General features: G+C 31.7%; 1 protein-coding gene across 3 annotated transcripts; it reads left to right on the top strand.

Moving 5' to 3' along the window:
- Positions 1-54: 54 nt before the first annotated feature.
- Positions 55-18727, top strand: LOC121113625 (uncharacterized). Of its 3 annotated transcripts, none has more exons than XM_040707453.2 (3): positions 55-1802; positions 2177-2635; positions 3688-6842. In XM_040707453.2, the coding sequence occupies exons 1-3, from the start codon at positions 1595-1597 to the stop codon at positions 3942-3944; spliced, it is 924 nt and encodes a 307-aa protein (XP_040563387.1). In that variant the 5' UTR covers positions 55-1594; the 3' UTR covers positions 3945-6842. The 3 variants fall into 3 exon arrangements, with proteins under 3 accessions (XP_040563387.1, XP_040563389.1, XP_040563390.1); XM_040707455.2 differs by lacking the exon at positions 3688-6842 and adding an exon at positions 18450-18727 and having other exon boundaries at positions 682-1802; XM_040707456.2 differs by having other exon boundaries at positions 699-1802; positions 2843-6842.
- Positions 18728-27679: the final 8952 nt, after the last annotated feature.

Raw genomic sequence — 27679 nt, 5'->3', positions numbered from 1 at the left:
CATTTTTTACTACGAAAAAAAAAAGAGAACTATAAAATTGGGAATTGACAGTCAAAAGAGTTGTGTGTGTAAAAAAAAGGAGAGTAAGAGAGAGACTTGGAGCAAAGAGAGGGGGGGTATGGAAGAAACAAACTAGAAGCAGCTGTTTAACCTTTACTTAACATAGTTATTGTTATTACATAGTCAGAAGATATCGGGGTATTTGCTGGAATAGTACATATGTATGTAGAAACGATACTGACAAGACTTTAGGCTCATAAATTTACATATATAGACAGACAGAAATGGGGTCATTGTTTTTTGAGAGTTTGTTCTTCGAAATGATTTTTTTTTTTTTTTTTTTTTTTTTTTTTGGAAAAAGGGAGGGATTTTTGACTCTTTTACAAGTCATTAGAAAGCAAAGAGTTTTTTTGTTTTTTTTGTCTTTCCTCAACTTGTATATATGTGATTAAAATTTATCACTAATAAATGACAATAGAAGAAGGCAATTTGGTAGGTAAAATATTGCTCGTTGTATCTATGAACAAAAAAAAATATTTTTTAAATGTACACAACTAATTCTTTCATTGTTACTAGGAGAGCAGGATCGCGCCCCCTCTCCTTTTTTTTTTTTTTTTTTTTTTTTTTGCAAGGAAGCAGCTGCTGACAGTATCATTATTGATGATATGATGTTGGTATTACGCAAAAAAGGGCTGAAAAGGCGCTCTGGTGTATGTACATTACAACTCAGTTAGTGAGGAACAGGTAGACACACACGAGAATCCATTCTAACCTGAGATCTTTTGTGTAAAAAATAGACATTTCTAGTTTTTTATGTATCATTTTTTGTTTTTGTTATGATTGTTATTTGTATTATCAAATTTTAGGCCTGTGTAGGGTACTAACTGCTCTCTGTGTGTGTGTGCTTGGGATCAGTATAGAAAGAAAGAGAAAAAACCACCATCAGGTTTTTTAAAGGAATAATAAAGTAAAAGTTGAACGTGTGGGCGAGCCCAACTACCCCGAGAACTCTTGACATAAAAACCCATCTAGCTGTAGTTGAAAGACACTTCATCACTCATAGGAGTACAAGCCATGAATTCCACCAGTCTCTTCATACTTTTCCTTTGAAAAAAGGAGAAGAATGAGGCAGGCAAGGCCCGCCCGTGGATTAATACACTCAGACAAATAATACAATTCCTACAGTCACTATTTAATGTATGTTCTTTTTTGCCAAAATAACTAGGCAGAAGAGAGGGTGAATAAAAAAGAGGAGATGGGCAGACATTCTGGCAGGGCACTCTATGAGAAAACGCAGGCCGGTTCCTTCTTCTTTTTTCCACTCTTTCTCTTTCCTTCTGGGACTGACTTACAACTTACTATTACTATTATTTTATAGTAGTAGATTCAAGTTTCTACTACTACATATTACTACGAATACGATAGCTATTAATAAATATTATTGTTATTCAGCCTCAGTGACTCTCTCAGTGTTAATGCACACAGCCTTATTATTTATAAATAAAACACTTTTCTAGATATATTGACTATTATTATCTAAGGAAGTTCATCGTCCTTCATCATTGTTTGTTTATTTGTTTATCATCTCATCAAAATGAAGGCCAGACTACCAGTTAAACCCATCACCTTCCTGGGTTTGATCAATGTGATAATGTCCAAACTTATGTTGTTAATCGTCGTCTCTCTATTTTTGCCCTATATTCAACAACAGCAGCAAAGTAGTGAGTCTTTGAGTGAATCTACAAGGAATGTTAAAGAGGGTCCTTGGTTCAAGTTCCTTCCAGGACTCCTCTCAGAATCAGGTAAGACCCGAGTTCCCTTCCCAGCCCTACATATAATGAGCAGGATTCAATGACAATCTTTTGTCTTATTATTCAATAATATCACAAATCTTTTTGTGGCCTGCTTAGCTGAGTAGCTAAGCAGCAGCCTACGCTTTTTTCCCTTCTTTTCAATTCGTTTTGTTATTATTATGAATACATACTATAAGATGTACAACACATTTTTTCCCTTCCTTTCTTATGAGATCAGAGTAGCCACATGTTTTTCTTTGTCTTTCAAAATACTCTTTTTAAAGTGACTTACATCTGTATGTTGTTTTGATCTGTTTCCTATCTTAGTATTTTTATTAAACCCCTACAATAATGAATTCTTTTTTCCTCTCATTCAATTATAGAAACATTGATGTTTTATTCCCTGGATGTCAACAAGGATGGACTTCGTGGTCAGCGACCCACGACAGTACGTCCACCATCCCCTCCTCCCAGCAACCCTCGGATCAATTCCGATAAAATAGACAGTATTGATAGTGGACTTCGACGTGTAGAGGAGCAACGCAAAAAGCTTCTCCTGATCGCCTCTGTCCTTGTTTTTGACATTGTTATCAGCACTTGCCTCACACTCTCATTAGCAAAAAGCTGGTTTTTGGGTATTTGGCCATGGATTGTCTTTCGACTCGTTTTGGCATGTGGTCTCTTTGCCTCCGCTTTTGCAATGATCATTCAAAACTTTACCATGAATTTTGGGCAGTGCAGCGAATGGGATCTCATCAATGTTCTCAATATTCTTTCAGCAATCATGTTTGCGAATGTATACGTTGTATATTCTTACTACTGGAAAAAGAAAAGTTATACAGGTAAGTTTGTATATGAGTACTTGTGCCTTCAGTATATGTAGTAAGCGCGTCGGTCGGTCTGTCTCTTTCACTTTTTTTTTTCTTTTCTATTCCTTTTCTTTTGTATTGTCCTGGAAAATGGCGGGACTTATTCCCTCGTCTTTTTTTTCTCTCTCTCTCTCTCTCTCATATTCCTACTTCAAACTTATATCTTTTTAATTTGCGTAGACATGGCTACTGCTAAATAGCATATGTACTCCCAAGATTAGAGGCGTAGTCAAGTTTCAAAGACCACAATAGGAGTCGCATTGATTCTTTAAAATTTACAATATCAGACAGATGAAAATACGGATCCCCTTGTTGTAGCAATCAAGCAATAATGTAGGACCTAAATCCTTGGAATCTCTCTGCTGACGTCACTAATAGGAGAGTCATATCAAATTATTCTTGCAATGATAGCAGATTGACACATTTGTCATTTGACTATAACATACCTATTATTATTATTCCACTCAGGGATTTGGCATCCCATCTTTTAGCTCTGATTTTTTTTTAAATTTGTGTTCCTCTTTCCCTGATAAATCAATCAGCATTTTAATTACTCAAGTCGGAGAAGTGTAGTCAAAATGAGCTGAAATATGTATTTGCACTTTATTGCAGACGCTAGAGATATTCACAATGAACGTTTTCTTTGTTCCTTCAATTCTGCTTGTTATTTTTTTTTTTTGATTATTTGCAAACGTAAACACATTTCAATTCGGGGATGCAATGTTCATAAATACTACAGACATACATACTCCTCATAGGTCTGAATGAGATATATTTAAAGCTATCAGAATGAAAGATGACCTTAAATACTTTTCCTTAAAATGTGCATATTATTTTTGTATTTAAGTTTTGAAGAGGATTATACTTAATTCGGAGAGAAGGAAAATAGCCGCCACCTTTCTCCGCTCGCTAAAATATTTACGCCCGACGTTTTCCTCGCTTTTTGACGTCTCTCTCTTTTTTCCTCTCTCTTTCTTTCTCTTTCCTCACACTTAGTGCAGGACTAATGATCTTCTTGTTTTTAGGCCCTCCCCTTTTGCCGATGAGTGCTCCTAGTGGATCCCATCATCCCATGTACAGCAGCATTGGACAAGGATCCGAAGAAACAACCATCACGATGGAGCTGGATGATGTTATATCCCTAACACCTGCACAAAGAGATGCCGTAGAGGCAGCCGAGATCATGGATCATAAGGCTGGACTCGTTCATAAATACTCTTCCTTCTGGGAGACACAACAGCCTTCATTTCTTAGTAAACCAGATCCAAATGCAACTTTGTGATGAGGAGCTGACCCTTGCGTACTGTCATCATCATCGATACATTTAAAAATTTCCCAAAGCTAGCTCCTTTTATATTCTTTATCTCGGTGTGTTTCTATCTCATCCTCCATTTTCTCGTTGGTCGCGCCCCTTTCTGTTGTTGTTGTTGTTGCTGGAAGAAAAGAAAAAAGATGGTGGCGTGGCGTGTTCAATATAATGTGAAAGGAACGAACGAAAAAAAGGAGTAATCATCCCGCGAAAAAGTATATTGTATACAGAAATGAATTATTATTCTATTCACGTAGCGGGTTTGTTCATTTTTTTTTTTTTTTTAAACAACTTTTTGATTTCCATTTGATAAATAATTCAATTATTTGTATGAGCTCATGACAGCCACTGACCCTTAGTACCTATATGTCTGCCATTTTTGCTCCTGACTACTCAACCCAAGGCTTTCCATCAACAGAGACCCTCTGAGCCTCTTATTCATCACTTTTTTCTTCTCCCAAAAACAACAACATCGGTAGAGGGGAATATGGGGCGATCCGTTCCCAAATGGATCGAACTAACGGACTCAAAAGAGATTTAGGATATAAACCTTATCTGCTCTTTCCCGCAACGAGTACTTCGATTCCGATATCATATAAATTTATATATACACTGTCTTTCAGTGGATTCGAGACTCGGGAAAGGAAAGGGCGTCTGTTCTCTTTCTTTCTCTCTCTTTTTGAAGTGTGATGTCCCCCTCTTTGAATGTTAGACTGACGTATTGTAAATCATAATTTATCTTGTGTTGTTTTTTTAAACCGTTTTTTTTTTTTGTTAAAGAGTTGAACTTTTTCTAAAGAGGTTTCAACTTCAAATGCGCAACTTTTTTATCTTTTTTTTTTGTAATTTTAATTATTACTACTATTGATCTATACCTTTGATTAATTAGTAATTATCATACGTAGAATACCTCATCATCCAATTAGACAACGTGATTTGCCACTCATCCATATTGAATACGATTACCTCCATATTATTCGCCATCACACATGTGTAAAATTTAAGAAAGTGTTGTTTGTTTTTAAAACAATCGAGCTAAGAATATGAAAAATTAGGCCAAAATAATGGCTGCCTGTGATAAACCCAGACTTTTAATATACATACAATAATGCAAATATTTAATCAATCAATCATCATAACGGTGCTGGCCTGGCGGTTTCTCTAAGAGTTAAGCGATTCAAGTCTTTCAATCTCAACCCCTCTCTCCTTCCCTTCCTAGCAGCTGCTACCCTCTCACCTATAATAGCCATATGTAAGTACAAAGTTCTCCTTACAAGAGAAATCCCGTCCATGGGGTGCTCCTTTCCCAAACGATGAGTCCATCTCAGATATTCACAGAGAAAAAAAACTCCTTTGCTCAAACCACGACCCCTATAAACCTTTCTTTTTAGTACAAATACGGCGTTTTATATATATATATGAATCAGCCATGGGGGTCACTGAGTCACAGAACCCTGATAATCATCTTCGCCACCCCTCCTATTATATTTTTTTAATAAATCTTCCTAATGGTGACTGATATACAGGACTACTGAAAACAGGAGGTTTCTTTCTCTGTGGTAGTTTTAAAATAAAAAAGAGATGGACTTGTTCTTTTTGGGAAGGGGAATCACAATCGCAACCTCTCCTCTCTCCCTTTCCCTCTCTTTTTAGCTAACTCCTCATTGTAACCGCTGGCCAGCTCCCTCTCTATGTATTATATACATACATATCTATATATAATAATCAAAAAAGTTGGCTCTGAGTCGTTCAAATTGATGACCAGCTCAGGACCCCCTTCCCCCTTTGTTAATACATATATGACAAGTCATAGTGAGTAATTATAATAAGAATATTAAGGACACACGTAAAAAGAGGAGTCAAAGAAGATGATGAATAAGACCTCATTGATCCAGACGAAAATGTAATGTATTTTGGGACCTTGATAATAAAACAAAACACATTCAAGGATGTACAAAAATCATCCTCTTTTCTCTTATCATTGTTGTGAATGCTCCCCTGATGACAACCAGTGTTATGTCGGTTCTTATCCTGGATTGCAGTCACGGCCAGTCCCACTTTTTGGTCCTTTATATGTAATAAAGATCACTTGATATGTAATTTTTTTTATTTATTGAGATATATCTTTAGAATAAAGAATGTAATTGACTAAAAACCTAGGACTGGAGGTAATAAATTGAGGCTGACAAGGCCCTTATGACAACCCCTCTGCCCCTAACTCCCTTTTTAATAACCGAGGATGATGCTGATTTCATTAAATTGCATTTAACTCGAATTTAGCGCTTTCCCAAAATATAATTTATTTGTTGTTTGTTTAGATACTTGTACCTATATGTAGATGAATAATAATGGTATACTCAATTGACACCAGGTTTTTTTTTTTTTTTTTTTTAATCTCTATTATTTAAATGTTATATATATGATTAACTATTTTTATTATTAGAGTTGGTATATTTTATACTCATATGTATAAAAAGCCCAGAATTTTATATATATTTTCTATAAAGGATTAGATGAAAGGAAGAGTCACGAAATCTTGTTCTCCTCACTTTCTGTTCCTCTCTAATTATTACACTTCTTGTTATATTTGAATGCTGTCTAAAAAAAGGAAAAAAAAAATATTAATAATTAATGTACGGAGGGCGGAGGCGAACCGGGTCTGGTTGACCCGGATCTTATCTTCGCCCTTCCTTCCCATGTCTTTCTCTTTCCCTTTTTATTCACCAGGCTTGTTGCTTTGTGAGTAAACAAATATTATATATTATATGATTCTCTCTTTCAATTTTTTTTTTTTTTGCTTTCATGTCGTCCATATATTAAAAAGAAAAAAATAAGTACAAACAGAAAAAATATACTTTGATTATTATCTAATATTGCTTGTATTTGTGATTTATTTCAACACTTTATACGAGCTTGCATTCTAATTGCATAGAAAGAACATCCACATAGTGTGCCTCTCAATTTGAAGAATGCTTGGTGGGAGGGGAGGCCAGCTGTCAAAACGTTTCATTAAATAAGCTATGATCACCTATAGTAGGAATTAAATACCAGGTAGTAGTGTTGGATCAGTTTATGCCAATGTCAATTATCTCATCAGTCTTTCTTTTTTATCAGTCCCATCCCTTTTACCTTTCCATGGTCCTAGCTATCATTTTATTCTCTTCACTCCTAGCTAGGATTGAAGAATATAAGAACTAAGAACATATTGAGTGAATGCTGAAACGTATAACTCCTTCTAGCCTACTTTTCATTTCAGGTATCTTGTCTCCTTGAAAGAAGTTATAAACTATGATGGATGAAACTTCAGCGACTCAAATGACGTAGTAACTATGTTATTTCAGCTAGTTGTACTAGTTTCCTTAAGGGCGCGTCCTAGTATTGACAATTTGTATTAGAACTGGACTGTAGTTTTCTTTAAAAGGATTCAACACTAGTAGGCAGTAAATAATTCCTGCACCGCCTCTTTAAGTGTATTTTAAACCCGTCTATCCTAAAGTGTTGCACATTAATGAACAGCTATTGCTTTGATCATCTTTCAAAAGACATGTTGTATACAAATCGTTCTTTCTTCTGAGCAAAAATGGAAACAAAAAGGTTGGAGATTGTCAAGCCAATAAAAAACTACTCAATCACGAGTCAATTTGCTTAGAATTGACTACTCTAGTCATGCTATATACCTACTCTTCAGGTACATAGTATATAATATTATGTATGTAAATTGTTTTGAAATATGATCTGTGTCCATGGGGTCTATTCATTTAATTAGATATTATGTATGTATATGAACTCAAGACCCCATGTTGTCTCTTTCTCGACTATATCATATTATCTGACTCAAATGATGTCAACATATTTACAACTTTGTAACATTCTCTCTCTCTTTGGGTTGTTAAAAGACTAAAAGATTTTATTAATGGATAGAACTCTTGTTACCCCGAGACGTATCTCGCAAGATTACAACTACATATATGTTCTGATGTAGTGCTAGATGTCATTATTAATTATCATGTTTAAGTTTAGAAATTGTGGTAACAGGGGTGATTAGAGAAAACGGGATAGTAAGGTCTGAAAATGAAATAATTAAGCCTTGATTAGTCCAGAAAATTTGTCAAAAGGAATACGATAAGTACAACACAATCATATGTAGTTTGGAGCTCTTATCAATTGAGAATCCCTTCTTTTCTGGAATGTAGAACCTATTCCAATTTTCTTATAGGTATATATTAATTTTCGTATTTGTCGTCTGAGCAGTGATTTCAGAGCTGAGATCCTTTTTGCTTGGGTTTGTTTTAATAATGTAGTCAGATTAACCGAAATTCCGGTAGATTTAGCCAAATTTAACAGTTTTATGCCGAAATAGTTATTCCTTACCTGATAGCTCCAAAAATCAGCTAATGTGTTTCAGGATTTTTTTAATACCCCATTTTGAGTAATAAGATCAGTTATTAAAAGGCTTTTCTTTTAAGTAGTACTACTACTTTTGTAGGCTGGACTTGATTTTTAAATCAGGTTCAAAAATAAGTATCTAAATACTCAATACTTGATTACAAATGTATATTTCTATAATTTAAGAGACGTATATTTTAAGAATGAATATTTTCTGTGATAAGTTTATATTTAACCGTCAGGACATATGTTTATTTGATTCATATGCTTAGATTATCGTATTTATGTTCAAAATATTGAAAACGATATAAACAGATATGTTCAAATAAAGGTAGCTGGGTTTTTAGCCATTTCATGTTAAGATTTGAAATTTTTTAGATGATTTGATGGGATAGACATTACCCATATTTCTAATAGTCGTCCCTGATGTTATTTTAATGTAACATAATGCAAGTTTCTTGAGCCTTTACAAGCGAGGCGCAGAAATTCATGTCTTTCATTTTTTCGAAATAACTATACTTTAATCTTTTCATTAAACAGAGAAAGATATGAAAAAGGCCAAAAAATACACTGGTAGTCAGGGATATCTTATCTGAGACTTAATATTTTGAGGGAAATGAAATTTTTGATCTAATTATCTTAACTTCGAGACCGACACTAATACTTTGGTGTAGTCTATCATAAGAAGAAAGTAAGATCGATCTATAAAACCAAATCACTTGTTGTTATTTTGTCTTTTAATATTTATTTTTGTAGTTGAAACTCAATGGTACTGATCTGGATATACACATGAAAAGAAAAGGAACATTTACTTTAAAAAAAGCCCCAAATCGGCCATGAATATGCCCATCAGAAAAATGGAAAATTTGTAACATTTAGTGTCAAAAATAGTACCTATCGTAAAATTGGAATATCGACCTTTGAGGCCTTGACTTAGATCTTGTAGTCACCTAAGGAGTCCCTTTGGCTACCACGCTGTAAACGGTGGGGCGGATTCAGTTCAGAACCTTGGCAATTTCAGTGGGAGTTACTCCCCTCGCGGAAAGTTCCAAAATTGCAACTTTACGTCTCTCCATATTATCGGCTGTTTTTTCACTGTTGCTATTTATATTTTGCTGGAGTTTTGTTTATAACTAGTCAAGACCCTTGCCTCGAAGTATAACCCGGTTTCAACTCAAATAAATCAAGAATATGTGCATGGCTTAAAATTTAAAGGGGTGCTCAGTTTTGGACGCTCACACCTGTACCAAAAGTAATTATAATGGTTTGCTATATATAGAAAATCTATCTTCAACTTGAGAGCCACGGTTCATGTTGCGACTCAATTAATGTTTTATAAGGCCCACAAGAGTTTTACTTTGATTTACATTAGTAAACTATGACGAGAAAATATGTACATATTTCTTATGTTTAATAACCACTACACCTCTGGTTTTCAAACTATTTTGGTAGCCATAGTCTTTCCCAGACTAAATTATTGTTGTAAAATTTGTAATTTTGTCTGATAAAGACCGAGGTTTTTGTCCATCAAATCCACTTATGAACATATTTTTTGTCAAGATTAGAAATATGATATTTATCTCTGGAACATTCACGTACTAGAAAGAAAGATATGAGATGAGTCTGGAATATCATGACACGCATAATATGCAAGTATATATAAATAGAGGTATCCACAGCTGACAATAAAATATGTAGTCTGTAAATATTTGTGTTAGTTGAATATCGCTGTGATATCAATTTATTATTATGGACGAAGGGTGGAGGTAAAATAAGGTCAATAGAGGCAGACTATCAGTTGTATTGATGATTCATTATCCTATTCTCATATATCATCGCCCCTTTACACACATGTAGCAGACATCTTTTTTTTATCATTATCATGTTAATACCCAAAGAAAAAGAAGAACAGGGATCGAAAAATGTAAATTCCTAAGAATTTGAAGAGCCTAAAAAAGCCTGTTGAGTCACTCAGTTGTTCAGTTCAACATTAAAAAAAGTTCTTCGCTTCATTCATTAATTATTAATTTTCTCTCTCTTAAAGTGGCTAAGGCGGTTTCCCTAATTCTATAAATTTTGTGTAGAGCAACTTTATTTCGAAGGACTTACTATATTATCATCTTCAAACCTCAACAATTTTATCCTTCTAAATGAGGAAAATTGGTTGTCTTATTTAGTGGGGAGAGAAAATAGCACCTTAAACATTTGAGTACTTCCAAAACATTGTTTTTCATGGTATTCACAAAGTAAATATATATAAATGGGCAAAATGTAGAGAAAAATAACAGTTTTGAAATTAGAAAAAGAAAAACTGCTGGTCTTATCGTTCTTTTTATAATAGATGTTCTTGGTGACTACATCTAGTTCATGATGCCGAATTCTCACCAAATTCTAGTACAATTATTTTTGAAATGCTAAATAAAATAATAATCTGTATGTATAGATATAACTTAACGATATTTTTTACACAAATATTCTCCAATCTCCAGGAGTAATATACTTTCCCTCTCCAAAATCATATAATAAGCAGCTGATCCAAGCTTGGTTTAACGTCATCTGTGTTGAGAATGTGAAAATAGGACTCCTGATTTAAGAGATAACCTGCATTAAGCGATCCCTTTTTCAGTTTCCCTTAGCCAGACCACTTAATATAGGTTTAACATTATTTGCATCATAGGAAGACTAATTAAAGGAACAAAGTAGATCCTTGAAATATTCTTTTCAAAATTAAAGAAAAAATGAAACCTTTCACTTCAGACTTATGTCATCAATCAGAAATATTTAAACGTCGAATTGAAAGTTTAAAACTATTTGGGAAAAGGTACGTAAAATCATTTTTTTATTGCTAGATACCTAAAGCATTTCAATGATTACCCAAGATGAGCCTAAAGAAGAAGAATTATACAAAAGTTTAACAGAGAAAGCCCTCGTATGAATGAAACAGTAGAAGGAAGATCATTAAGGAATAAAGAATGAATTTGATGAACTTTGTTCCAAAAGATCAAAAGAGTGTTATTTGTTTATTTTCTTTTTGGCCAGCGGCGATAGTCAAACCCTCTAACGTTGGAATTATAGTTAATTTGTTAGTGGCCAAAAAACAAAGCACGATCCTAAAATATTAAATTTCATCATTCCCTTTTCTTAGAAGCCCAAAAACCTTGGACAGTCAATTTTCACAGACCTCTATTTAGGCCAAATGTTTAGCCCCAAGCGCGTTGGCAGGAACAGGTAGTAGTCACTTGGTGTCAGGTCCAGCCTGTAGTGTGGATGCATAAGAACTTCCCATCCCAGCTCCTCAAGATTCTGGAACGTCATCAAAGATATGCGCTGCCTGATGTCGTCTTCGGGATGTCTTGTTGTCCCCGATCCACTAATGCTGGACGTCTTTGGTCGATCACCAGCTTTAAACAGTCAAGTTGTTCAATGCAGAGGGTGGAAGTGAGCGAGGGGAAAAAATCAGACAACCCACTGTTGTGCAACACAACCCGAAAGAATATTGACCGCGTATACATTGTAAATTTTTTTGGTCACTTTTGACCCGTTTTTCCCTTCCAGGTAGTAAAAATGTAAAATATGGGGAATTTATTCCTTTGATACCTCCATACTCGACGCACAACAGTTCACAACTGAGCCGACCAAGTGCAATACTGCCGAAAATGCGTCCCTAGTATGCACTAACACCTCTACAACACCTTATCGTATGATCCGATGTGACCAATAAAGAACATGATATACATAGTTAAAAAAAGGGCGGGAAATACGAAATTACTTTTTTCCCAACTTTTAAATATAAAATAAGAATTAAATAAAAATTACTTGAGGTCAACCTCACTTCGTTGACGAAAAATAGAGGTATATAATTCTATAGACTACCCGATCTATTAAAAAAAAAAACTATATATAAAAATATCAATATTTGTGTCTGGAAAGTAGATGGTGTTGTGATCAGAGATTCTTATTTCGTCGAAGAAATAGCCTTTGTATAGTATCGAGGGTAGGAGAGATTGGTTTATGCTTTTGTTCAAAATTCGGTGTAGCGAAATAAGATTTTTAATGGCACGTCTATGATTTAGAGTGATGAAGCCAAGACTTTTGATTTTGCATTGATAGTTGTCGTTATCTCCCAATCTAGGAAAAATTGACAAGGATTTCAGATCTTCGATCCATACATTAAAATCGAGAGTACTCTAATTATCTGGAATTATCTACTCTTTAATTCATACAAGTTATTATTTATATTACTCCCAGCAATGCCGGCTACTCCCAATAGTGATAAATATTATAATTTTTGCTGGATATGTTTGATTGAGGTTGAGTGATTAAAAATCGGTCTGGCTATAAAAAAAATATTGAGTTGAGAGTCAAAACCGATTCGATAACTTGTTCAGTCGTTACAATACTACTGTTTTGAACCCTTAACTAAAGTTACCCCTGAGTAAATTTTCTTATGAAAATAAATTTTTCGAATTATGACTTTTGATCTTAGAAACGAGAAATCTGTCAGCTGCCTAAAAAGAAAAGTTTAGTGGAGCGACGTAGCTCAATGGACAACGGATTCATGATAAATTATTCTCTCGAAGGAGGCATCACCTCACCGGTGCTGCAGATAACACCCAGGGTCATCACGAAGGCCGGGAACTTTGTAGTGAAGACCGCAGGGACCTTTTCTCCCTCCTTGGCAAGCCACCTGTCATTCTGTCGACAGTCCAGTTCTTCTCGTCGGAGAAGAAGATGATTCTTCCTCCATGGCTCTTCAGGTCATTGAGGAGACGCTTACCGTTGGTGAGCCTGGTGACCTTCATGGATGCCGTGAGGATGTGCTGTATGACCTGCGCCCGAGGTCCTCATTAACAGCCTTGGAGACCAGCTGCTTGCTCACTCCACGGTTCTTGGCCAACCTGGACAAGGAAGTCCACGGCGAAGCCTTGATGGACTTCCAGAGGCCTTCAAGGAAGCGGGGAGTGCGGATTCGGTCACTTCTCATGTTGTGGGCCTTGCAGCAGACCTTCCCCTCAACGTCCCAGGCATTGAAGACCCGGTGCACCGTGGTCTTGGGGTAGTTAAGAAGCTTGTAGATAGCAGAGGGCTTGTGTCCCGTGCGAGCCAATTCGAGGATGGCGTCTCTCCTTGCTTGTTCCATGATGAGTATTGTTTTTTGTCAAAACAATTGGGGTGGAAGTTATAGTGTATTGTTCACACAACCTTTTATATTAGTATGATTTAACCCTGAATATCCATATTATGGATCTGGATGAAGTTTAAAGTAGTTCCAATTGATCGTGGATGGACATCAAAGACGATTCCTAGTTCAAATGTAGAAATTGTACTACTATAAGGTTTAATTTTACTTAATCAGTACAACTCCATCTGACCAATTAAAGGAACATTAAAAAAATGTACAAAAATCCCAAATTAGTTTTCAAATTTATGTAAAAACGCTTGAATTCGTTCCATTCTTAAACTGCTTGTGAGATTAAGCAACATTCACTTACTATGTATATAAAGGAGGTTCGTGATCATGGATGTGAATGATCTTCAGAGCTATCTTCAGGGCAGGTACAAGGATTTTTATATGTGATTGATAGGGTGAAATTGGACAACTCTTTTTTAAACACTGATTACAATAAGTACCCAAGAGTTAATAAGGGAAAATGTATATTTTTTATTAAGATAAAGACAAGATACAAAAAAGTAGTGTAAACAATATGACTTTTTAGGGGGATATTACACGTTATTTGAAGGTAATTGTTCCCCAAGCAGAAGTAGTATTCAAATGTTATTTCTTGTTTATGTCTTGGGAGATTTGGTATTAGATTGAATATTATTTTTTTTTATTTTTCCAACGTAAATTTCATTTTGTCGAATCAATTATAAGTGACTTTTTTTTTCAACTAATTCCAACTAACACTACATGTTTTTTCGACTCTAATACTTCATGGCGTTTTCACGCAAGACAAAGCCATAACACCGGCCCTACCTAACTTAAAGACATTAGCCTTAAGTCAGTTGATTGAGTAGGGGCGTATGGGAATAATTCATAGGCGTAGAATATGATTATATCTTATGGGCCAACCTGATTAAATATCAATGAATTATACTAAAATTTGAGATAAAATATTTTTTTTTATTTGACAACATGTCTTTATTTTTTATTTCCTCATTGACATTAAATCTATTAAAAAATAAATAATTTCCTAGATATTGGAAATTAATTTCTTGAATTTGCCAGCTGTGGAAAGGCATGATTCAATCTAGGCTTTAGTTTAAAATTGGTTTAACATAAGTTGATTCTTTTTTATTAACCCTTAAAATAACAGACATTCACTACACGTATAATACCGCCTGGATCTATTGGGCCTATATTTAAACTTGGGCATCTTTTTATACCTTTGACACAAAATATGGGTCTTATTCCGTGTAGTTAATTGTCTACAAAGCATAAAGGTTTACCGATTTATATCCAAAAGCACAAAGAAGATACAAGTTCAAATTACGTAACGTGAAGTTAGACATTTCCCTTCGTTATGAATCATTTTTCCAGCAAACCCGTCATAACAAGAGAAACTGGATTTTAATTGTACATAAGTTTGAGTTTAAGAGTAAGAATGGAATACATTTATATTGTTAAGTGGGAGTTTCAGGTCCAAAAGTCTATTAAAAACAAAGAAAAACTGCATTTATCACGGCATTATTCTAAAAAAAAAAAAAAAACACACCCGAATATAGCATTAGTTTATAAAAAATCAATGAAAGAAAACAAATTAAAATTACTATCTTTCCAAGGTTTTCACCTATCCTTAGAAGTTTGTATTGTATTTATCTTTAGAGAAATTAAGTCAACCATTATGGTTTATTTCAATGTTTCATTTCTATCAAAACAGCTAATTAGTTCTATAGATGGGTTTTTACCGCTTTGTCCCAGTTTGGTAAATTACAATTGCCTACCAAGGGAGACGAAATGAAATATAAATTTATACTTAACTAGGTATAATAAACTGAAATATTAGCTGTTTTTAAATAATTGAATCAAAACAGTGGGGTCATATTAAATAGGTTGCGTGATTTTACATGTGAATAATATATTCAGATACAAAGTAATCGATGGTTAATTGTAAATCATGGGTGAAAATCAAGGTATACTTCCTTGGATAAATAGTCTGTATTTACTAAACAAACAAAGTTCTTATGAAAAATCATTTATATATGTAAAGTTTGACTATTTATTAGTCTTTATTAGTTTTAAAGACTTAGTAGAGATAATATGTAAGTTTTCAGCTCAAAATCAAACGGCTCTCTTTCCTTCCATATAGAATTATATCATTCAAAATTGATAATATTAGCATCTCAAAAGAAATGATTGAAGTATAAACATATAAGATAATTGATACAGGCACAATTAATGGCATTATTGAAAAAAAAATCTGCTTATTCATAAAAGAAAATAGAAGGTCAAATTATAATTTTTTTGAATTCAATTTTTAAAGCCCCTCTCAGTTAGTACACGGACGCCATGGCAGCTGTTGCCATGAATTACACCGCTGCCTGGACTCCAAGGGTGACTACCTTTATGATCAAAAGAGCTCAAGCACACGTCTATTCATAGTATTTATTCTGTTGAAATTTTATTGTTGATTAATAAATTATATGTTGTTGAACTTTAAGATTCAGAGTGTCAATATTTTAATGGACTACCCGGTACTCTACAAAAATTCATTTATATTTAGTAAATTGAAGTAAATAAGAGCAGAGTGATTCTCTCAATAGTTAATGATCTGCATAGTGCCTCATTAAATCTATTTTTATAGCTTTTTTTACACAAGTTATATGAGGAATCAAACGACTAATTATGATGATTAAACTCTTGCTATCTTTGTATCAAAGGGAGCCTCACATATTTGAAGATAAAGTAAAATAAATTTATTTAGGGGAGACCAGGGACAGTTCTAAGGTCGCAATTTTCTTCAAAAATAAAGCTATATCCACATAATTGACAGTACAGTTTGTGAATGATAATATAGATTATTATGGCTAAAAATATATAATTTTTTTCAACTTTCCTTCGAGATACAGGGGCCTCTAAAGGATTATGTATATATTTTTTTTTTTTTGGAGGGCTTGTGGTTTGATTTTTTTTCAAAAAAATTCGAAAATTCACAGTTGTTCACAAAAAATTTCAAATAATAAATTTTTGGGAGAAAAATTTCAAAAATACACAGAAAGTTAAATTAAATTTCTTATATTAAATTTTCTAGTAATAAGAAAAACGTCCTTAATTCGGGTTGAGAGCTACAGACGCTTGACCCCTCCGGACGCCCCTGAGATATCAGATAAAATTTGATTTTAATTGTGAAAGTGATTTGTTGGAGGAGTAATATTTTTGGTAACAATTATCCTGTCAGTTTTCCATTGTTTTTTGGGTTTTTTATGATAACTTACATATATCATTTGAATTATTGACTTTTACTATCAGTTGATATTTAATTGTATCAAAACTCATTCATTGGGAAGGGTTTGATATATTATAACGCTCAAAACAAAGGACTCATTTGCAAAAAGTACTTCGACTACCCTCATATTTGTTTATTACCTCTTTTAATGCATTTGAGTAGAAGTTATGTTTTTGCGTGAGTTTGTTTGTATGTCGGTCACCAAGATTACGGCAAAAGTTACTGATCGATTTTGATCCAACTTGGTATCCAGATTATATGTGATCAAAGTAAGAAGGTATTAAATTTTGAGAGGTCAAAGGCCAACTTTGTACATAACGTTAGGAGTGCAAAGTCGACCATAACTTTAGTAAACATATTGAGATAAAGGGCTCAAATGGGTATCCTTATATTGAATTAACAAAGAACCCTAATATAAAGATATTCTAAAAAATGACCATAAGATGACAATCTACTAAATGATTATTCTATGTAATCGATTGGTATAACCACCATTAAATTACACTAAACAAAAGCAGACCTAAGTTGGTTTTCTGTCTTAAATTTTTGAACGTCAAAGTCCAACCAATTCTCACTATTTGAGCTAAAAACAAAAAAGTCTCCCCTACGTATTTGAGAAAAAAATAATAGATTTGCGTGCCAAAATATATACTTATACAAATTACTATTTAACATCTGGAATCCTCGTCATTATTTCATATCTCCTTACAAGCAAGGATTACTCAATGGTACTTGTAATATGTAATTATTCTAATAAATAGATATTAGTGATGCGCTGATCTCATATTGAGTGAATTATATAACCTAGCCAATTCGACTACTAAAGTAAATCTAACAAAAATATATAATAGATACTTATCGAATATATATTCATTGCGCAGTTTATTTTAGAAAATTGCACCTAAACCTTTTCATTTATAATTAAAATAACTCCTAAATTCTTATTTGAACGTTTTTAAATGTAATCTTTTATAGAACATTTTCACTGGGATCATAAATTGCATCATAATTGAAGAAGACGCCACCTTGGGGGTTAAATTGGATATTTTTATTAAATAAAATGAACATATTTTTAATCAATCTTGATAAACTATATTAAAAGGCTTTATGAATATAGAAAGACATACACTTACTCTGAAAATTACTTGATGCCAATAATAAACTCTGATATTTGAATTATATCAGTTTAATAGTTGTTGGAAATAATTTGTAGGATTTTTATTTTATTTTTGATCGATTAGGGATGAGAAAAGTAGGATAGTTTGAGAAAAGTATACTATTATTCCACTATAATGGTGAATTTTTGTATACAATATGGAAATAATGAAAACTATCTAGTAAAATATATATATAGATGTATAGGGGGAGATATATAATAAAACTGGGGATTAGAGGTATATATTTTTGATAGACAGTAAGGATTAATTCATTTTATTTGTTGGTCCAACTTCCACATGTATTAGTTCACAATTTTCCTTAATACTAATGAAAAAGGGTTTTTTATTGTTATGAGTCTATCCACATCCCCCACAATTTATATACACCTTGCAGAGATTTATTCCATATAATTTTGGAATAATTTATATTAAAATTTATTTCCCAAGACTAATTCAATAATTCACAAATCTTTTTTTTTTACATTTAGGGGCCGATCCCTCAACCCACCAACCAGCTTCAACAACAGCCTCCAATCTGGCCCCAAGCATGGCTCAGACCTTGATGAAGAACTCCTTGTTCATGTTGGCTTCTGCCTCGAGAATGGAAGCCAACAAGGAGTCAACAGTGTTATCTGCACGTTTATCCAAGGGGCTCAGATCCGGCAGGCTAGGAGGACAGATTTTCTTTACCCAAAACATACAGATCTATACAAAATATTAGTTTTTCCGTAATAAATCCCGTTTCAACCAAATCTGTTAAATTCAATTTAAGCCTTCTAGCATCATTTTGTATTGAGTATTTTGAACCCTTGGGTGTACGCCTGGGATGGAGGCACACAATAATGGCCGTAGAGTGTTCGTTTTCGGAGGAAATCTAAAGGATTTTGTATTTTTTCTTACACAGTTTTGTAGATTGAATTTGATGAACAGACTTTCATCAGCATAGATTTCAGAGTTTTCCATGATATTGAAGTCTAAAGTTGTTCCGGATTTGAATTCTCCAGTCTGTATATAACAACTTGTCACGCCACCTTCAACACATACGTCCAGGTTTAGTTTAAATAAAGTGTTGAATATACTCTGTCTATGTATAATATTAAAAGATATGTTATAAAGGGTGTCAGCAGAAAAATATTTTTTTGAAAAATAATATATTGATATATAAATTTTTTTGGACACAAAATTTAAAGTGTTAATTTTTTTCTAAAAAATTTGGAAGATGAAATTTCAAATATTAAATTTTTTGGAAAAATTTCAGAAATCCACAAAAAAAATCAGAAATTCATAGTTAATCCTCAAAAATTCACAAAAAAAATAAAAAATTCATAGTTCATCATAAAAAAATTTCAAAAATCCATTGTTATTCACACTGAAATGAATTTTTTGTATAAAATATCGAAAACCCACGTCTGCTCAAAAAACATTCCAAAATCTACAGCTGCACACAAAAAATTGAATTTTTCAAAAAAAAAAATTCTAAAGTCCACAGTCGTTCCAAAAAAATTAAATTTTTTCGAATTTTTTTTTTCAAAATTCACTGCTATTCTCAAAAATACATAGTAGTTATTCATAAAAAATTGAATGTTTTGTAAAAAAAATTTTAAAAATCTATAGTTGTTCACAGAAAATTTAATTTTTTAGAAAAAAATTTGAAAAAATAAGTATTTTAGAAAACAAACTTGACGAATGGTTTGTTTGGAAATACAGCCCCTCCAGCCGGCCTCCTACGTAACCCCATGGTAATATATTTAATCTTATTCGATAGAGTTATTATTCATAGAAATAAATCATGAAGAGAATAGAAGGATTTTTCAAGGATATTACATATTTAGGTACATACATTCAGTAGTAGTGAAATTGGAGACTGAGATCTGTTTGAATCATGGCATCGTGTTGTGTTATTATTGCGCCCATGAATAATTTTTTGAATACATTCATACGCATATCTTATCAAGTATTTGCTTCATTAAATACGTAATGCAAACATCAGAATGGGAGCGAAAACATGAAATCGGATATCTTTTGAAATTGACTGAAGCGTAATTTCGTTAGTTACTTAGTTATAATTGTATAACATATTATTACTAAATAAGTCCTCCTATTTTATTTTGTTTATAATCTCTACATTTCCAACGGCGCTAGTCTCGAAGGAACTTGATATTTTGACGTGATACCTAATCAATATTGTAAAGAAGGTTGAGAGACTCCACAGATAATTATTCAATGGCAATTAGTCGATAATTTATTTTTCGGAACCATTAATATAAAAATTTATATTAAATATTAAAATATTATATTTCTGAAAGGATTTTGTACTTTTTAAAAAACAATGTAAAATCCATAGCTAAAAATAAATTTTTAGAAATAAAAAAAATTTGAAATTTCAACATTCAATTTTTGAAAAAGATTAGAAAATTTCAAATATTAAATTTTTCTAAAAAAATTCAAAAAGCGATCTAGGATTTTGTACTTTTTTGAAAAACAATGTAAAATCCATAGCTAAAAAATAAATTTTTTAGAAATAAAAAAATTTGAAATTGCAAAATTCAATTTTTTGAAAAAGATTAGAAAATTTCAAATATTAAATTTTTTCTAAAAAAATTTCAAAAAGCGATTTACAAATATCAATTTCGATAATGGATTATATTTCCGAAAGATCTATGATTTTCGGAGTTTTTTGAAAAAAAAAATCCATAGCTATCCACAAAAAATTTCAAATTTTACACTTTTTGCAAAAAAATGTATAAAACATAGCTAAAAAATAAATTTTTTAGAAATAAAAAATTTGAAATTCAATTTTTTGAAAAAGATTAGAAAAAACCAAATTGGTTCACAAAAGTTTAAATTTTTTGGAAAAAAATTTCATTAATGAAATTTCAAATATTAAATTTTTTCTAAAAAAATTTCAAAAAGCGATTTGCAAATATCAATTTATTTCTAAATAAATTTCAAAAATGAAAAATCAAATCAATCAGTTATTCACAAAAAGTCTAACTTTTTGAACAAATGTTTCAAATAACTACATATAATTAAAAATATTTTCCATTGTTTTAGCTAGCTAACTTTCGAATAAAATAAAATTTTATTCACTTTTGCTCAGGGTAAACTCTTTATGCATTTTATTTCTATGTTATAAACACCATCGGACATGTTTAATTATATTACTTTGTAAACAAAGTAACAGAGAGTGGCGCCATCTTGAAAAAATTAATACAACTCCCCAAATGATAAGTGCTCGCAATTTTATAAAATTGATCATATCCAAAATAATCATGGATCACGAGAAGTGTTTTAGTTATGCTAATGGCCTTCTATAATATATTTTTTCTTTACCATCAAAAACTGTTACCCTCTATCCGGTCAAAGTACAGTAATACCCGAAGTACTTCAAAATGAAGTCATATAAAAAATTTATCATAATAAAAAAATTGATGATTTCATGAATTTGTTAGTAATTTTTTTGACTTTATTATGTAGTTGATTACGACTGTAAAATTTTAAGAATGATTCTTGCCGGAAGTTGGTATGTTTTTTGCACTTCTTTTTGTAAAGGAAGTTATAAGATTTAAAAAAAGAGGAAATAGAAAAGAAGGCAGATAATTTTGACAATAATATGAAGGATGAGTGAACGACAGTTGAATTTATATATTTTTACTTCTCTAAGCATTATAATCTCCTTTAAAAAGCAAAAGAGTTTAGAGTTAATTCTAATTTCTTAATATCCCGGGTAACGAACACCAGGCAAACCTATATTATCTCTTTATTTAAAAAAAAAAAGGTCGCAATAATACGATACCAACAGCATCATTCAGTAAGAATAACTCTTAAAATTGCACAGTCTTTATTTTTTGTTTAATATAAAGCCGAAGAGTTCTTAATGTCCCGGGTAATGCCTGAAAAACCTACTCCAAGATATATATTAAATAAGAATAAATAATGCGATGAAAAATGCAGCACTTGTTACAGCTGTTCCCTTTGTACTGAGCGTCATAATATCTCAAATTTCTCCTCACTGAGAGAGTTTTGAATCTTGATAAAATTACAGCAAATGAATAAATAATTCAAATAATAGCAAAAACAATGAAAAACTAACTTTATTATTACATACTTTATCCAAAATTGTTGATTTTTTCCCATAACAAAAAGTAAATTTTATAACTATTGCTTTTTTCCTAGTTGGAAAAAAATAGAACTTTTTGCATGCCCTCAATTTGTATTACACAAGTCTCATTTTCTGTACTAACTAACTAAAAACACATTCATGGTCAGAAGATGGTGCAAAGATTTTGAAGCTAATAAAAAAGGCATTAGTTATTGATAAACTACTATACATAATTATGTTAAACATTCTGTAAAAAAAAAAGCAAGAAATTCATAGCTATTCTCAAAAAATTTGAGAAAATCCATAAGCATTTTCAAAAAATTAAAATATTAAACTTTTTGGAAAAAAAATTATAAATTCAGAGCTATTTGTAAATTATTATTTTGGGAAAAAATCCGTCAAATGTAATAATACAATTTGTAGCATTAAATTTTTTGAAAATAATACAATAATGGATCCCATTTTTTTGTGGTTGCTACTTGATTATATGCTGTTGTTTTTTTAATTTCTCAACCTGCTCTTATTGTTCTTTTATTCTTGAGGAGAGAACATATATGTATTATAAACTATAAAGGGTAATCATGAATTTGTTTGCTCATGAATGATAAAGAGTAACGCTGAGGGCTTTTAAGTGTAAGACCTTGTTGGATATGATAAATATGGTGTTGTGCATATATATATATAAGTGAGTTGGAGTTGCCTTAATTAAATAAACACTTTACCATGCATATATTAAGATTTCACGTTGTAAAAATTGGCTCTAATAATTAAATACTGTTGAAAGTTGTTAAATACTGTTGAATGCTGTTAATTGTATTTATTATTGGATGAGGTATAGTATTTTATGAATAAATAAATGGGAGGTAGGAATTTCAAGATGACTAGTATTATCTAAAGTTTCTGTCATAAATAAGTCAGTTTTCAATTACTTAAGTTTAAGCCTTTGCCATAGGACCCAACATAGTCCCAAATGACGTTACTAAGAATGTTCATCTCGGATCCTCCTCATGCCCAAACAATATAATTTAGTATCGACATGGCAGTAATTTCTCCATATGGTAGGTCATAACAAGAAAACAGCATACGATTGTTTTAGTAAAATTAAGTCAATATTCTTACTATTATGCTCTGCAATTTCTACCATTTTAATATTTATTTAACCCTCAGTTGAGTTCCCAAATTAGGATACACTTTGAACAAAATTTCCTTTTAAAAAATAATGTAGCTATAATACTTGGTACAGCTGAACATAATGGAAGGTGCCTGTATTACGTATAAATGTAAGGTATAACAACAAGTTCTGTTAAATCCGAGTTGAATTGAACTGCAAAAAAAGTCTCAAATTTCACCAAAACTCTTCAAATTCCTCAATCAAATTTGTGCCGAGTCATTTTGTTTTGAATTAATAGAATATGGATGTCCCAATGAGTTCTAATACTATCTGGAGAAGCACAAAATTGCTGAATATATTTAGACTGCCGGGCAAAGAAAGCAGAACTTTCTACTTATTACCAAATTCACTTACCTTCAGCAACTATCGTCTTAACCTAGAGAAATTGGTTAAAAGCATTTGATTACTACTTCAATAAATTTGAAATAATCAGTGAATATTTAAATATCCTTAATGAACTAACGTCATTGGTTGTTAAAGCTAACGAGATTTTAAATGAGGAATTTATTTATACTAGTAAACGAGTATTAAAGTCTAAGAATAAATATCAATATTTGATAACTCCATTTGATAAATAAATAAGAGTATACATTTTTTAGTACCGCCGTCCGCGCACCTACGAAATTGATAATTGGTGGATAATAAAACAAATAAAAAGTAGTACTTTTTCGCTCTAACCTTTCACTGTTATATGTAAGCAAAATTATGAAAGGTAATAAAATATTATAAAGACCGTAAGTAGGGCTATGAATAAAAGTGGCGTCAGTAGGCTAATAAGGTTTTGGAATATTTTGAATTCAAAAATCTAAAGCTATTCAAAAAAAATTGAGAAATTTAATTTTTAGAAAAAATATAAAAAATGAAATTTCTTATGTTAATTTTTTTCGAAAAAAATACAAATATTATAATTCAAAAATTTATTAAAATTTTTTGAAAATAAATTAAAATTTTAAAGAAAATTTCAAAATTGAAATTTCAACTGTTTAAAAAAATTCAAAATCCACAATTATTCACAAAGGATTACTTTTTATGAAAAAAATTCAAATATTAATTTTTTTGCTCTGCTTAAAATTTGTTTTGAAAAAAAATTTAAAAATTTATTAAAAATTTTAAAATTGAAATTTCAACTGTTTAAAAAAATTCAAAATCCACAGTTATTTACAAAAGGATTACTTTTTAGGAAAAAAATTCAAATATTATTTTTTTTGCTCTGCTGCATAATTAGGCCGAATAACGATTTTTTTTTAAAGTAAAAATTATTAATGGGGGGGGGAGGCTTCCTCCCCTCCTTCCTATCCCATGCAGAAGCTTCTGAATAATGTCGTAATCTGAAATATAATCGGAATGGGAATTTCTATTAGAATCAGCATTGGGGTTTTTTTTTTTTCATTTCATCACTAGTAATTATGCGCCGGATACCCGTTTTTAGGTTAATACAGGTATGTTTTACTCTGATGTTCCGAGTACGGATATTACCTGTCCCAGCCCTATGTATGTACAATGTAAATACATTAATTACTTAGGTCAGACGTCATGGCGTCAATCAAGCAGTCTACATATCATGAGGAACATCAATTGACGTCTAATTATAATGACAACTTTTATCTTTGTGATTAAACCAATTAATTATCATAAATTATGTGTTTTCCATGCTGTATAGACATAGTTTTTAGAAAAGGGAGAAAAAATGAATTTATCTGCATCATACTTGTGTTTGAAATAAATGTTTTTCTTTTTATCCGATCGTAAATCTATCATTATTCCAAGATTTGTACTATCAACTATATAGTCAGTACATACATATATATTATACAAATTGGGATTTGTACAAGTTAAGAAGATTAAACAGCTTAAAAGTTGATCTAATTATTAAGGTATAATTATTTAATTATAATCATAGCCATTTAGACTATAATTAACCCATGAACAATAATACATTGATTATAATATTAGTCTATTAATATTCAGGAGTGAAGACATAGACTCAGCTGCCTGGAACCTCCTTTCAGTTTTGCCTTTTAAAAAATAAAAATGGTTATTCTTTCAAAGTTGATTTCTTCCCATAAATTTTAACTATAAAAACATTTAAAAAAGATGGAGTGAGATAGCTCAATGGAGAACGTGCTCAGGAGAAATTTTTATCCATTTGAACTCCATGCCCCTAGGTTCGACACTCCTATATAAGGATATATACGTTATGCATATGGACTTCAAAGACAACTCCTTGATGGAGTAATTTTAATATTTTAACCAAAATCAGTTGCTGTGTGTTCCGTTTATTTCTTTTTTGATCATTATTTAATATGTCGTTTTAACTAATCCTTCTGAAGTATACATTATTGCCTTTCTTAGGTGTAAATTGTTCTAAAATGCATAATACAATAAATATTTATGAATGTAAATATAATTTTTTTTTAAATCCTGCACTAATGCTATTTTAAATGTAGAATAATTTGCTTTTTAAAGTAGTAATTTTTTGTTTTGGGCCTTAATTCAGTAGTAACATATGTCTTGCTCCTGCCGTCTCCTCGCGCTCTTCCAAAAATCCCATCTCTTAATGCAAGTCAATCTGACTAATTAAAGGAACAATAAAAAAAAGTTTCTAAAATATATTCCAACGCCAAAGTTTAGACTCGAGTCTATATTTTGAAGACTCAAGTCTTTACTAGATATGAAAGTTGATATTATTTTTGTAAGAAATTATCAATGGATTTACTAAAATACTTTTAAAAGTACCTTTATAAAGAATAGATTGAAAAATATGAGCAATGCTACTTAACAATTAAATTTGAGTTCGGTTATGGCCATTACTTTGGATTTAATATAAATGAAATGAATATATGGGTAACAATTTATATCGGAATGAGTTCTCAGGGTAACAATATGTTATGGGTTATTTCTTTTAATGGAGTGAAAATTTGTTTAATGAATTCATATCATAAGCCACAGAATTTGTAATTTTCATCAAAAATAGTTAATTTGACTCGAGTAATATATCAAAGACTGGCCTCATAAAGTCACTAGCCTGACGTTCAATTTCTCAACATGAACCGTATGAAAACAGTATACCAAACACGTCTCCAGGCTGGAGAATCAATGAAATCCAAACATATTGATTTAAAATATAATTTCGGAATAGATAAACCTGAAGAATCCTTGTCCAAAAGCCCTGGACTATCTAATAAGTATTCAATCATTGAATAATCCTCATCAATATTTAGTACTGCAAATTCTTCATTTAAAATGATTCATCTCATTTTTAGGTTGCAACTTGTAGCGAACTAAATAAATAAATATACCTAAGCCCCCATCCATTATATTCAAAAGGCTAAAACAAAGAACTAGACTCATTATTAAAGTCACGAATCTTCAATAAACATATGCTAAAAAATGCACTTTTACCTTAGAATAATAGTACTTATTACTATCATATGTACCCAAAAATATCCAAAGAAAACAAAAAACATACCAAGTTTTATTTCAAGGCATGCCCAAAAGTATTTTGAATTCTTAATGTTATTTAATTATCATCACTGGACTTTATTTATGTTGATAGTGCATTAAGGAGTGTTTATTTTGATCCAAGAAATGATATGCTATAAGTGATAGGTGACTCATAATACTTGAATATCTCAGCATGGCACATTTTGAATCATTTAGGCTTCTTTCTCCGGATCCTTTCTTCCTCAGATTTTTTTTGGATTTTTACACCTACGAGATATTCCGCAGGAAGTAATATTTACTTTTAAAGTAACTTTGATGTGTTTTGACGAGGCTATATTAAAGCAGGGGTCTATGAAGACTGAGAAAGAGACATAAAGGGGCGTCCAAACGGGGCAAAAAATGGGCTTCACCCTTACTTACCCAGTTTCAAAAAAGAAGCAGAATATATTAGGATTGCATGAGTCCTTAACATGGTACTTGAGATCAGGTCTCTGTTATGGGTCTTTCAAAAACCTCTCAATCTTAAAGCACTTTCTACAAGGCATGATTTTTACTAATAGGTATTACAGTAAAGTTTCATACGTCCAATAAAACTAATAAAATTAGTAAAATAAAACTGAAGTATTTTTTATTCAAATAAAAATTTGCAGAGGTTTATAATAGATGTCCTAGAATGGTGGGAGCAGATTCTAAACTGGTTTTGTATCAGCTGTTATCAGTATTATTTAATTCTTGAAGACATAAGATCTAAAGTAATGACTAGCGCGTATGCACAATAAAGATGGACAATAACAATGAGGGTTTGCTCGGAAATAATTAGAAAAAGTCCTTGTTGGACTTTGAGTAGAATTGAGAATTGAGATCGGAGTATTTGCTTTCTATGTCATAACTACGAAGTAGGATTTATGTTTATTTCCTTCATGTAACAGCTGCTTGTAGCAGCTCATATAAATGTCATCTCAGCTAAGATGTTCTTTCCCCCGAATACTCTTCAAATTGTT

This window comes from Lepeophtheirus salmonis, chromosome 2, assembly GCF_016086655.4.
Source record: "Lepeophtheirus salmonis chromosome 2, UVic_Lsal_1.4, whole genome shotgun sequence".
NCBI lineage: Eukaryota > Metazoa > Arthropoda > Copepoda > Siphonostomatoida > Caligidae > Lepeophtheirus > Lepeophtheirus salmonis.
The sequence above is the reverse complement of the archived record's forward strand: the minus strand, read 5'-3'. Positions and strand labels throughout refer to the sequence as shown.

Coding starts and splice junctions, on each gene's coding strand:
- LOC121113625 (XM_040707453.2), top strand. CDS start 1,595: ATGAAGGCCAGACTACCAGTTAAACCCATCACCTTCCTGGGTTTGATC. Junction 1,803..2,176: donor AGGACTCCTCTCAGAATCAG/GTAAGACCCGAG, acceptor ATTCAATTATAG/AAACATTGATGTTTTATTCC. Junction 2,636..3,687: donor GAAAAAGAAAAGTTATACAG/GTAAGTTTGTAT, acceptor TCTTGTTTTTAG/GCCCTCCCCTTTTGCCGATG.